Genomic DNA, 10725 nt, shown 5'->3' with positions numbered 1-10725 from the left:
TACTGTACTTATTGGTTGATAACGTGTCTCCTTATTCTCTCCATCACCAGACTCTTGGTGATCCCAAAGCACCGCGTTTGCGATGCTATTGACCCGCGAACTTCCCAGGTTTCTTGCTTGCCTGTCGTTCACTATGTTTATACGACCCACGTGGAGTAGCATACATTGCTTTGCAATATTGTTATGAACTGGATATTTTTAAGATTTTTATAAGTTCCTTGAGCGTAGGAAGCCTGTTTGCTACAACTTTGCTATGCCAGGCGGGCGAGGTTTTGTGAATATCACGAGCCGCTCTACAATTCAAGTTAAAGACTCCAGCCCTTCTTTCTCTTCCGGGATGGAGGATCATAGAGATGTTCGGCGCAGCGAGGCCTCCAGGCGCATCCATCGAGATGCGCAGAGGGCGGCTAGAGCGTTGCTCGCCGAGGCGGCTTCCGCTTCGTTAGTCCTCCTTCCCAACATGGCGCAGTCAGTTAACATCACCGAGCTGAACCTGCCACAGCTAGAGATGCTCAAGAACCAGCTGGACCAGGTGAGGACGGGCGGCTGACACCCCTTTCCCGCCTCACATCCCTTTTGCCCACGCGTACTCCCTCGCCCCCATTCCTCCCCCCTTTGGAATGCTTGCCTTCCCCTGCGAAACCCCCACACCATCCCAGGATGAGCCCCCTCTCCGGCAGTGCTTCCCCTCTTTCTCCAGCTCCCAGACTGACCCTGTCTCCCGTCCTCCCTAGGAAGTGGAGTTCTTGTCCACGTCCATTGCCCAGCTCAAGGTGGTACAGACCAAGTATGTGGAAGCCAAGGACTGTCTGAACGTGCTGAACAAGAACAACGAGGGTATGGGGTAGGCGCGTGAAGGCGACATGGGGGATGTGGTGAGCCGGCTACTCTCGCCCCGCCTTCTAATCCAGTTGTCCTTACCTGAGAAGAGAAAGCAATCCACTACGTATTGTATGCCGCTACGTGAGCCCTTTGCATGTTGCCTGCCTAGAATTGAAATGTACAGGACATTCCTCTGCTCCTGTTGTCCCTGTTTCTTACTATCTCTGTGCTGTGCCGTATTGGAACTCCCTTTAACGTCTTAACCTTCCCTGCTTGTTTGTCTTAATTGCTTTCACAGGGAAAGAATTACTCGTCCCACTGACGAGTTCTGTATCCTTTCGACAGAAACTGCTACCCTGCTGTCTCTTTTTCTCTCTCACCTGTCTCTCTCGAGGAAAAAAAAAAAAAAAGGTGGGATTAGTTTTGATTACTGCAGAGTGTCCCCATGATTCTGAGAACACTCTTATTATATACACTTTATACCTCTCCTAGCCTGGGGCCAATATCCAGCTAATGCTTTGTGAGCACAAAGTCATATGTAGAATTGAGGTGTGATTATTTCCCTTTGCTGTTTGAGAATATCCTCTAATATGAAGACAAAACAGGTGTGTTTACACTTTGACTAATAACTTAGAAGACATAAACGATAGAAGGATAGGATATAGAAACAAGGGGGTCGGCTCTGTGTGTGAATCCTCAATTTTGGTTTAACAGTGGCTATTTCCAAACTGTTGTTACTAAGAAATCTGGATTGTTTTACTTGAATGAGTGAGTTGTGACAGTAGGGCACCTGGAAGCTGAGAACTGACAGGCAGAAAAGAAAACAACAGAAGTAGTGTCATAGGGATTGGCCACTTAGCATTAAGTCCGTCAGGAATTAGCTAGTGATTTTGTGATTGGGGCTGTTGAGGGAAAGTGGTCTGGCTATTTTTTTTTTAATGTTTTATTTTTGAGAGTGAGAGAGAGTCTGAGCAGGGGAGGGGCAGAGAGAGAGAAGGAAACAGAATCCAAAGCAGGCTCCAGGTTTGAGCTGTCAGCACAGAGTCTGACGCAGGGGCTCGAACCCATGAACGGTGAGATCAAAACCTGAGTGGAAGTTGGACCTTTAACTGACTGAACCACCCAGGTGCCCTGAGGCTGGCTTTTCACTTTTACTACTCCACAGCAGTAGGAAAACACTGTATGTAGTCCTTCTGGAGGGGCTAGTGGGAAGAATTATAAGAACTGCTTGGAGAATGGGAGGGCCAGAGGGTGTTCCCAGCATATGTCCTTTCTCCATAAGGCACCGAGTTCTCTGTCCCTCCCCATCTGGAGTGTATAGGTATAGTTCTGAGGCCTCCAGATCCTTCAGTCCTTGTGCCTTGTAGCTTTTTAGAAAAAGGCCAAGCAGGTTAGCTGACAGGGAATCATGACTCCTGTTGGGATAGTTTTCCCTTAATCCTTACTTCTCAGATGTATGTCCCGGGGAAGCTACATGATGTGGAACATGTCCTCATCGATGTGGGAACAGGCTACTATGTAGAAAAGGTGAGTGGAAGTAACCACGTGGATGCCTCTCTGAGCAGGGAAAGGAAGTTTAGGGGACGAGCTAGAGTGCAGCATGGGGTCCCCTCTTAGCCCTTCATTTACCTCTGGCCTTGCAGACAGCTGAGGATGCCAAGGACTTTTTCAAGAGGAAGATAGACTTCCTCACCAAGCAAATGGAGAAAATCCAGCCAGCTCTGCAGGAGAAGCATGCCATGAAACAGGGTAAGGTTGGCCTGGAGCACCTCTTCACTCTTTCTACCTCCATGATAAAGAACGTGGATTCCAGTGTGAACTGGGGGCATCCCCTTTGCTAGACTAAAGCCATGTCTTTCTGTTGGATGTCTAGATGTGTTATTGTCTAGATTCTGTGCATTAAAGATTCACTATTTGTGGATTCCTGGGTTGGGTGCTTGAGAATTTTAGAAGAAGGAAATTATATCTTTGTTCTTGAAGAGTTCCTATCTAATGGGATGGAATGGGGGAAATGATATGTGTAAATGAACACACAGGAAAGAAATACAGCCCTAACTAAGGACTAGCCGTTGCAACCCTGGTTACACATTAGAATCACCCAGGAAGTTTAAAAAGGAAGCCCGAGTCCGATCCAAACCAATTAAATCAACCTGAGGGTGGGGGAGTTCTGGGGGTCAGTGTTTGTTTAAAAGCTCCCCAGGTAATTCCATTACACAGAATTGAGAAGCACTGTTCTAAAGGCAAAACTCGTCCACAGTATAATTTTCTGGTTATGTTTGAATCATTTAGGACTGTATTTTGTTCATTTTTATGTCCCAGTGGTTATCATATTTAGACACATTGTAGACTCTAAATTTGTGTGTGTCCCCCAGTGAATCACTGTGTTAAAAGTTTTATTAACTGTACTTGGTTGTCCACCTGTCCTTAATTTTTTTCTCACTTCCTGAACTCTGGGTTCTCCCCTCTAACTCCAGACCAGGGTCTGAACGCTTCTTTTTTTCCACAGCTGTCATGGAGATGATGAGCCAGAAGATTCAGCAGCTCACAGCCCTGGGGGCAACTCAGGCTACTGCCAAGGCCTGAGAGCTTGTATCAGAAATGGGACAGAGGGACCCTGCTTCAAGGAGCCTGGGACTTTGTGGGCGTGGCTTCCTGGGGTCAAGGAAGGGAAGGGTCTTATTCATGCTAATAAATGTGCCAGCTGGGCAGAATGTTGGTCTTTTCTTGCATTAAGCAAAGGACTGGTGGTGAGACCAGAGGGCGGTAGTCCAGACGCTGTGCACCTCCCTAGAGCCTGCTCTGTAGGGATGGGGCGGTGCTTATCTCGGAGGCTCCACCCTGAGCCTCTCGGGAAGTTGGGGAGAAGTGCCGAGCGGACCTGGTCTTTGCGGACGGTTGCCATGGGAACCGTCCAGCGGAAATGGAACTGAGCGGGCTCTTCCTCTTCCGGGTCGGCGACCCGCCTCCCCACGGGGGGAGGCTGCATGGGCCATCGCTCCCTGCGTGGTCTTCTGCCTCTGCTGCTGCTGCTGCGGCGGCCACCCTCCCGGGCCGGGCCCCGGACGCTCAGCCTGGAGTCCGTCCCGCCGTCCAAGCGACCCCGCGGCAGCCGCATGGCACCGCCCCGGATCGGGACGCACAACGGCACTTTCCACTGCGATGAGGCCCTGGCGTGCGCCTTGCTGCGCCTCCTGCCCGAGTACCGGGTACGGTCGGCCGAACGTGCCTCCGGGGCGGGCCGCGCCCGTGCGCCCCTCCTCCCTCGCGACCCCGGCCGCCCCCTCACCTCCTGTGTTCCCTGCAGGACGCAGAGATCGTGCGGACCCGGGACCCCGAAAAACTGGCCGCCTGTGACATCGTGGTAGACGTGGGTGGCGAGTACGACCCGCAGAGACACCGATATGACCATCACCAGAGGTGAGCTCCCAGATACCATTTCTTGAACTCCTTTGACTTCGGCTCTCCTCCGCTCCGAGGCAGCCGTCCGCCGCGGTGGTCTGGCCCGCGTCAGCGAAGGGGACCGCCTCATCCTTGAAAGCCAACCCCCGAGTCCCGCGGGACGGCAGCCCGCCAGCCCTCCGCCCGCTCTGCACCCGTCCATCCTGCTTCGGGCCTCCCCTGGCTCCCGGGCCGGCCTCTGGCCCCTCGCGACCGGCCGCCTTCCTCCGCTCAGCCAGGCTTTCCTCCCACTGGCGCCGTCCTCGCCCCCGTCAGCACCCCAGCCCAGGGTCGTCCTTTCACGTGTCCGTGCCTCTTCAGACAGCTGGGCCCACGCGGTGGCGGTGGTTGGTGGCCGCTCAGACGTGTGTGGTCTTCCGCTTCGTTTATACTCTTCCACTGGGAAGTCTTTCTTTTCCGAGGCCAGCACATCGTCCGCAGGACCGTTCCAGCCCTTTTCCCCTCTCCTCAAGGCCCTGCCTCCTCCAGCTCCCCCGGGAAAAGCTCTCCCACTTTTCCAAGGAAATTGAGCCTCTGCGGGCACACCCTCAGATTCCCACTCCCAGGCATCCTCAGCTCCCTCCGTCCTGTTCAGGAAACTCATTCCCTTCTCTTCGCCCCTTTGCAGATGTTATTACTTTTAACTCTGGGGGCTCACACCGCCATTCTCCAGAACCCCAGCCCTTCTGCTGCTTTTTGCCCACCCCTCCCCTCTCCCGCCTGGAAATCAAAGGAGTAACCGAAAAACAAAACCCTCCTTCATATACACCACACTGTTGAAAGTGGTGATCTCCGAGAGATTATGAGGATGTTTTATTTTAATTCCTTTTTTTTTTAATTTTTTTTTTCAACGTTTATTTATTTTTGGGACAGAGAGAGACAGAGCATGAGCAGGGGAGGGGCAGAGAGAGAGGGAGACACAGAATCGGAAACAGGCTCCAGGCTCCGAGCCATCAGCCCAGAGCCTGACGCGGGGCTCGAACTCATGGACCGCGAGATCGTGACCTGGCTGAAGTCGGCCGCTTAACCGACTGCGCCACCCAGGCGCCCCATTAACGTTTATTTTTGAGACAGAGAGAGAGAGAGAGAGAGCATGAACGGGGGAGGGGCAGAGAGAGAGAGAGGGAGACACAGAATTGGAAGCAGGCTCCAGGCTCCGAGCCATCAGCCCAGAGCCCGGCGCGGGGCTCGAACTCGCGGACCGTGAAATCCTGACCTGAGCCGAAGTCGGACGCTTAACCGACTGAGCCACCCAGGCGCCCCATTATTTTAATTCTCTTTAAGTATTTCTCTCCCTCGCTTCCTTCCCAAGTGTACATATTACGTTCATAAATGATGTGGTGTGGGAACCCTCTATTTATAGCCTCATCTCCTCCCCTCCCTTCAAAGCCTGTCTTCAAAAGAAGAGCGGACCCTGGCTCCACCTCCCTTCCAGTTCATTCCATTCATTCATTTAGCTGGTCCTCTCCCAATCTCTCCACTGGCAGTGCTCATGGAAAGGGCACCGGTGACCTCACCACCAAACTCAGGTTGCTGGCTGAAGGTCTCACTTCAGTTGACCTCTTTGGGACATTTTACAGTATTGACTAATTTCCTTTTTTCTCATGATTTTATATACTTTTTTTAAAATTATGCAGCATTTGATACATGAAAGAATGTACGTTTTCGGAATATAAAACCTGTAATGAACACCTAAGAACCAATCTCCCAATCTAAGAACTAGAACATTACCATTACCTTTGCATCTGTGCCAAGTACTTCTTCCCTGTCCCATCCCCCTGTGTCCCCAGAAGTAAGCAGTATCCTTAATTTTGTGTCCATCTTGCCCTTGATCTCCCGTGTAGTTCAGCACATGTCTGTTTTCCATCAACAATTTAGTTTTGCTTCTTTTTGAACTTTTACCTGAGGGAGTTACTATGTTAGTCTTTATACCTTATGGACATTTTATAAATATTTTTGTACTTACTAATAATAACACTAAAACAAAAAATGAGCTCCCTGGGGGATTATGATGGCCTGGTAGTTAGAAATTACAGCTGTGGTTGGTTTCTGTTTCCCTGAGAACTGCCCTACCTTTTCCCTATTCTCTGTGCCACTGAAAATTCAAATTTCTGCCTTCCTCACTCACCTACACCGCTGCAGGTAATCTTGCATTTTTTCTTTTTTTGTATGCCAGCCAGCACAGTGCTCTAACAGGCACTTATCCACTAAAGTGTCTCAGTGGCTCCCCACTACATATACATCAAGTCCAAGCTCCAAAATACAGCGGACAGGGCCTGCCCTGATTTGGCCCCTGCTGACCCTTCCAGCTTTATTTTTTGGCACTCCTCGAATACCAAGCTTGCCTTTCTTGCAGTTCCATGAAAAGATCTCTCAGCCATCGTACATGTTGTTCCATCTGCCTGGAACGCCTTTTCTCCTTCACTCTTTGTCTGGCTGGCGACACCTACTGATTCATCTTTTGGCCTGAACACACTCCCTCCCCCTTCCCTCCTTATCGTTGTTTATAACCTAGCTAGAGCATTCACTTGGTCGTTTGTGTGCTTGTCTACCTTTTTTTTTTTTTTTTTTTTTTAACGTTTATTTTTGAGACAGAGACAGAGCATGAACGAGGGAGGGTCAGAAAGAGGGAGACACAGAATCTGAAATAGGCTCCAGGCTCTGCGCTGTCAGCACAGAGCCCGACGCGGGGCTCGAACTCACGGTCTGCGAGATCATGACCTGAGCCGAGGTCGGCCACTTAACCGACTGAGCCACCCAGGTGCCCCGCTTGTCTACCTTTAATAGATGAACTTGAAGGCAGGGACGTTGTCTTAGGTCTTTTTTTTTTTTTTTTTTTGTAATCCCTAACGTCTAAAACACAAAGCCTTGGGGCGCCTGGGTGGCGCAGTCGGTTAAGCGTCCGACTTCAGCCAGGTCACGATCTCACGGTCCATGAGTTCGAGCCCCGCGTCAGGCTCTGGGCTGATGGCTCGGAGCCTGGAGCCTGTTTCCGATTCTGTGTCTCCCTCTCTCTCTGCCCCTCCCCCGTTCATGCTCTGTCTCTCTCTGTCCCAAAAATAAATAAACGTTGAAAAAAAAAATTAAAAAAAAAATAAAACACAAAGCCTGGCATGTAGTAAGCATTCAATAATCCATTGTTGAATGCGTGTATGAATGGGGACTCCAAGCTGACGTCCATGTTGAACCCCAAGGAAAAGCTGAAGCCTTCACAGCTGGGCTTCCTCCTCCCAACTCCTGACTATTCTCCAGTGTCCTCACCCACTCGTGTGTGCACATGCACACACACACTGTGGGTTTCCTGGGGCAGCTCTGCCTCAGCCCCACCTCCCTGTGCTCCTCAGATCTTTCACAGAGACCATGAGCTCCCTGTCTCCTGGGAAGCCGTGGCAGACCAAGCTGAGCAGTGCGGGACTCATCTATCTGCACTTCGGGCACAAGCTGCTGGCCCAGTTGCTGGGCACTAACGAAGAGGACAGCATGGTGGGCACCATCTATGACAAGGTGGGGACCCGAGGACAGAGATGACCCATATATGCATCTCCACCGGCTGGGAGTGGGCCTCACGCAGGACTGGGCCTCAGGTCAGGATTCCTGGCCCAGAGCTAGCCCAGCACCCTCTCCCTCAAGCTCATCTTCTCACAAGGAGACGGTCAGTCTCTCTCATCTCTGTCGTGGGGCGGTTGTGAGAAGTGGATGAGGTGGTGTTTGGAGAAGGGCTTTGAAAACTGTAAAGCAGCATTTCCTGGTCCTTTTCTTGACCTGACATGCATTAACAACTTGGTAATAGAGGTGGCTGCTTACGTTTGGAAGCATTAAGGCTTAGAGGTTCTGGCTGCCCTGAAGGGGGGTCGGGGGCAGATCTCGGACGCACGGATTGGGAAGCTCAGCTGGGAAGGGTTTTGATTACGAAAACTTCTGCAGGTTCCATCAGCAACCCCTGCAAGCAGCTCAACACGTTCCTGCTGCGGGGAGGGGATGGGGCCACTCACCCTGGCACACGTGTTACATCAAACAGGGATTCTGAGGACACCTACTTGACCCCACTCCTATGAAGCTCACAAGTCAAACTTCAGGAGTGCCTGGGTGGCTTAGTCGGGTGGGCGGCATACTCTTGATTTTGGCTCAGGTCATGATCTCACGGTTCATGAGATTCAACGCTGAGTCGAGTTCTGTGCTGAGCTTGGAGCCTGCCTGGGATTCTCTTCCTCTCTGCCCGTCCCCTACTCGTGCATGTGCACTCCCTCTCTCGAAATAAATACATTTAAAAACATAAGTCAAACTTCAGATTTAGTCAGCTCTGGTCGTTGCAGAGGCCATTGAGTTCATTTCTGTCTCTGCTTGCCTGTCATCTGCCCCTGTGACACAGGAGGAGTATGATCCAAAGGAGTGAAGAAATATAAATGGTTGAACTGGAGCTTTTGGAATACTAAGGTTTTTAGACTGCTGGAGTCTGTTTTCCCTTTTGCTGAGGAGTTTCTAAGCAATTAAAGGAGGTTGTACCAAGTTTTAACTGAGCATCATGTTGGGGTCCAGATCAAGAGGTGCTGGGCACAGAGGAGTTTATCGGCTCTCTCCAAGAACAGCACTTTTCTGCAAACCGCAGACATATTGATATTGTAGGCCTGTGTGTCGGGCAGTTTTGCTTTAAGCATTGATATCGCATATCATTTCTACCCCCCAGGCTCTTGAGGCCCTGCCCTGCCATCTCTGCAGGCTCAAGAGGTACAGCACATGGCACATTCTGGGCTTCCCTGGGACCACATCCCAGCTTGTGTCTCCTCCAGCCGTCTCTCTACCTGACTTATGTTTGGCCAGACCCCTCTGTACCTCATTCGCCAGGTCACTGAAGAGCCCATTCGGCCTCCCTGGAGACTCACCCACTCTCAGCCAGAGATCCATCCACTTCCACAGAGCCCCTCATGGAACTTGTTCTGAAGTCAGCAGCCCCCACCCCACACACACTGGCCTTGACTCAGGCTCCGCACAGTAGCGGAGGGAGTGCTGGATTAGAAGTCAGGTGATCAGAATTCCAGCCCCAGCATTGTTAGCTTGACCTTAAGCCACTGAACTCCCCAGTTCCCCCTTTCCTCGTCCAATGAATGCCGAGAGGCTTCACGGGACTGTCGTGAAGATTCAACGAAAGAGTGTGTGTGCGCATACTTTGAAACCTAGACCACTGTATGCAAGTGGTAGGTACCCTCAAGAGCATTTCTCCCGCTGCTGCCTTAGATGTACGAGAACTTCGTGGAGGAGGTGGATGCAGTGGACAATGGGATCTCCCAGTGGGAGGAGGGAGAGCCTAGATATGTGCTGACCACCACACTGAGCGCCCGGGTTGCTCGGCTTAATCCTACCTGGAACCAGCCCAACCAAGACACCGAGGTAAGGAGAGCCCCCGGGGAAGGGACTGTGAGGCACGTAAGTGCTTCGGGGGAGGAAATGAGAGTGGTTGCCTCTTCCAGTCTTAGCAAAGTCAAAAGTTGGGGCCGGCACCATGGTTCTGATTCCCACGATTCCCAGGCCGGTTTCAAGCGTGCAATGGATCTAGTTCGAGAGGAGTTTCTGCAGAGAGTGGGCTTCTACCAGCACAGCTGGCTGCCAGCCCGGGCCTTGGTGGAAGAGGCCCTGGCCCAGCGATTCCAGGTACAGGCCTGGGAGGAGGCACTGTGGTTCACAAATTGGTGACTGCTGGTAGGCTGCCGGTCGGCAGGGGCTCCCACTTTCATCCTGAACCTTCCAACCATGCCTCCCTTTCAGGTGGACCCAAGTGGGGAGATAGTAGAACTGGCCAAAGGTGGATGCCCCTGGAAGGAGCACCTCTACCACCTGGAATCTGGGCTGTCCCCTCCGGTGACCATCGCCTTTGTTATCTACACTGACCAGGCTGGACAGTGGCGGGTACAGTGTGTGCCCAAGGAGCCCCACTCATTCCAGAGCCGGTAAGGCCCTTAGAGGACCGCCCTGCAGACCTTCAGGTTTGTTTCAGCCCTTTATCAGAGGGAGCCACTAACCTTGGCCTCTTCTGTGCTCCCTCTCTCTCTTCCTCAAGGCCTCCATTTGCTCCCACCAACTTCCTCTTTCTGCTCACTTGTAGGCTGCCCCTGCCAGAGCCATGGCGGGGACTTCGGGATGAGGCCCTGGACCAGGTCAGTGGGATTCCTGGCTGCATCTTTGTCCACACCAGCGGCTTCATTGGTGGGCACCACACCCGAGAGGGTGCCTTGAGCATGGCCCGTGCCACCCTGGCCCAGCGCCCAGTGCCGATGAGTCCCACAAATCCCCTACCCTAATAAAATGCCATCTGTCTCATATTGATCAAGTCCTTGCCCCATTATTGCCCTGCACCCTTTTGGGAACCTGCTGAAATTTGGGAAAAGTGAAATGTTTATTATATGCCGAAGTCCATGGTGGGTACTTTCTCAGCTTTGCTTTCCAAAGCATTTGAAAACCACCCAGTTCCTA

At 51.8% G+C, this 10725-nt stretch overlaps 2 protein-coding genes across 2 annotated transcripts; both read left to right on the top strand.

The window, feature by feature from the left end:
* The first annotated feature begins 387 nt into the window (after positions 1 to 387).
* PFDN5 (prefoldin subunit 5) lies at positions 388 to 3533 on the top strand. Its single transcript, XM_086713265.1, has 6 exons — positions 388 to 532; positions 735 to 837; positions 1121 to 1152; positions 2275 to 2349; positions 2466 to 2571; positions 3329 to 3533. The coding sequence occupies exons 1-6, from the start codon at positions 461 to 463 to the stop codon at positions 3403 to 3405; spliced, it is 465 nt and encodes a 154-aa protein (XP_086569391.1). The 5' UTR covers positions 388 to 460; the 3' UTR covers positions 3406 to 3533.
* Positions 3534 to 3777: 244 nt separating this feature from the next.
* On the top strand, positions 3778 to 10574 carry MYG1 (MYG1 exonuclease). The gene is made up of 7 exons (XM_025930264.2): positions 3778 to 4028; positions 4127 to 4239; positions 7605 to 7764; positions 9493 to 9645; positions 9784 to 9906; positions 10021 to 10202; positions 10358 to 10574. Exons 1-7 carry the CDS (start codon positions 3807 to 3809, stop codon positions 10551 to 10553), a joined length of 1149 nt encoding a protein of 382 aa, XP_025786049.1. The 5' UTR covers positions 3778 to 3806; the 3' UTR covers positions 10554 to 10574.
* Positions 10575 to 10725: the final 151 nt, after the last annotated feature.

The sequence above is a fragment of the Puma concolor genome, chromosome B4, assembly GCF_028749965.1.
Source record: "Puma concolor isolate L17-30 chromosome B4, mPumCon1.1.hap2, whole genome shotgun sequence".
NCBI classification, from domain to species: domain Eukaryota; kingdom Metazoa; phylum Chordata; class Mammalia; order Carnivora; family Felidae; genus Puma; species Puma concolor.
This window is presented reverse-complemented; position numbering and strand designations above follow the sequence as displayed.

What these genes read in the sequence shown, in the direction of transcription:
- PFDN5 (XM_086713265.1), top strand. Translation starts at nt 461, where the DNA reads ATGGCGCAGTCAGTTAACATCACCGAGCTGAACCTGCCACAGCTAGAG. An exon ending in TCAAGAACCAGCTGGACCAG is followed by an intron (nt 533 to 734) that starts GTGAGGACGGGC and finishes CGTCCTCCCTAG; the next exon opens with GAAGTGGAGTTCTTGTCCAC. An exon ending in TCGTCCCACTGACGAGTTCT is followed by an intron (nt 1,153 to 2,274) that starts GTATCCTTTCGA and finishes CTTACTTCTCAG; the next exon opens with ATGTATGTCCCGGGGAAGCT.
- MYG1 (XM_025930264.2), top strand. Translation starts at nt 3,807, where the DNA reads ATGGGCCATCGCTCCCTGCGTGGTCTTCTGCCTCTGCTGCTGCTGCTG. An exon ending in GCCTCCTGCCCGAGTACCGG is followed by an intron (nt 4,029 to 4,126) that starts GTACGGTCGGCC and finishes TGTTCCCTGCAG; the next exon opens with GACGCAGAGATCGTGCGGAC. An exon ending in CCCCACTCATTCCAGAGCCG is followed by an intron (nt 10,203 to 10,357) that starts GTAAGGCCCTTA and finishes GCTCACTTGTAG; the next exon opens with GCTGCCCCTGCCAGAGCCAT.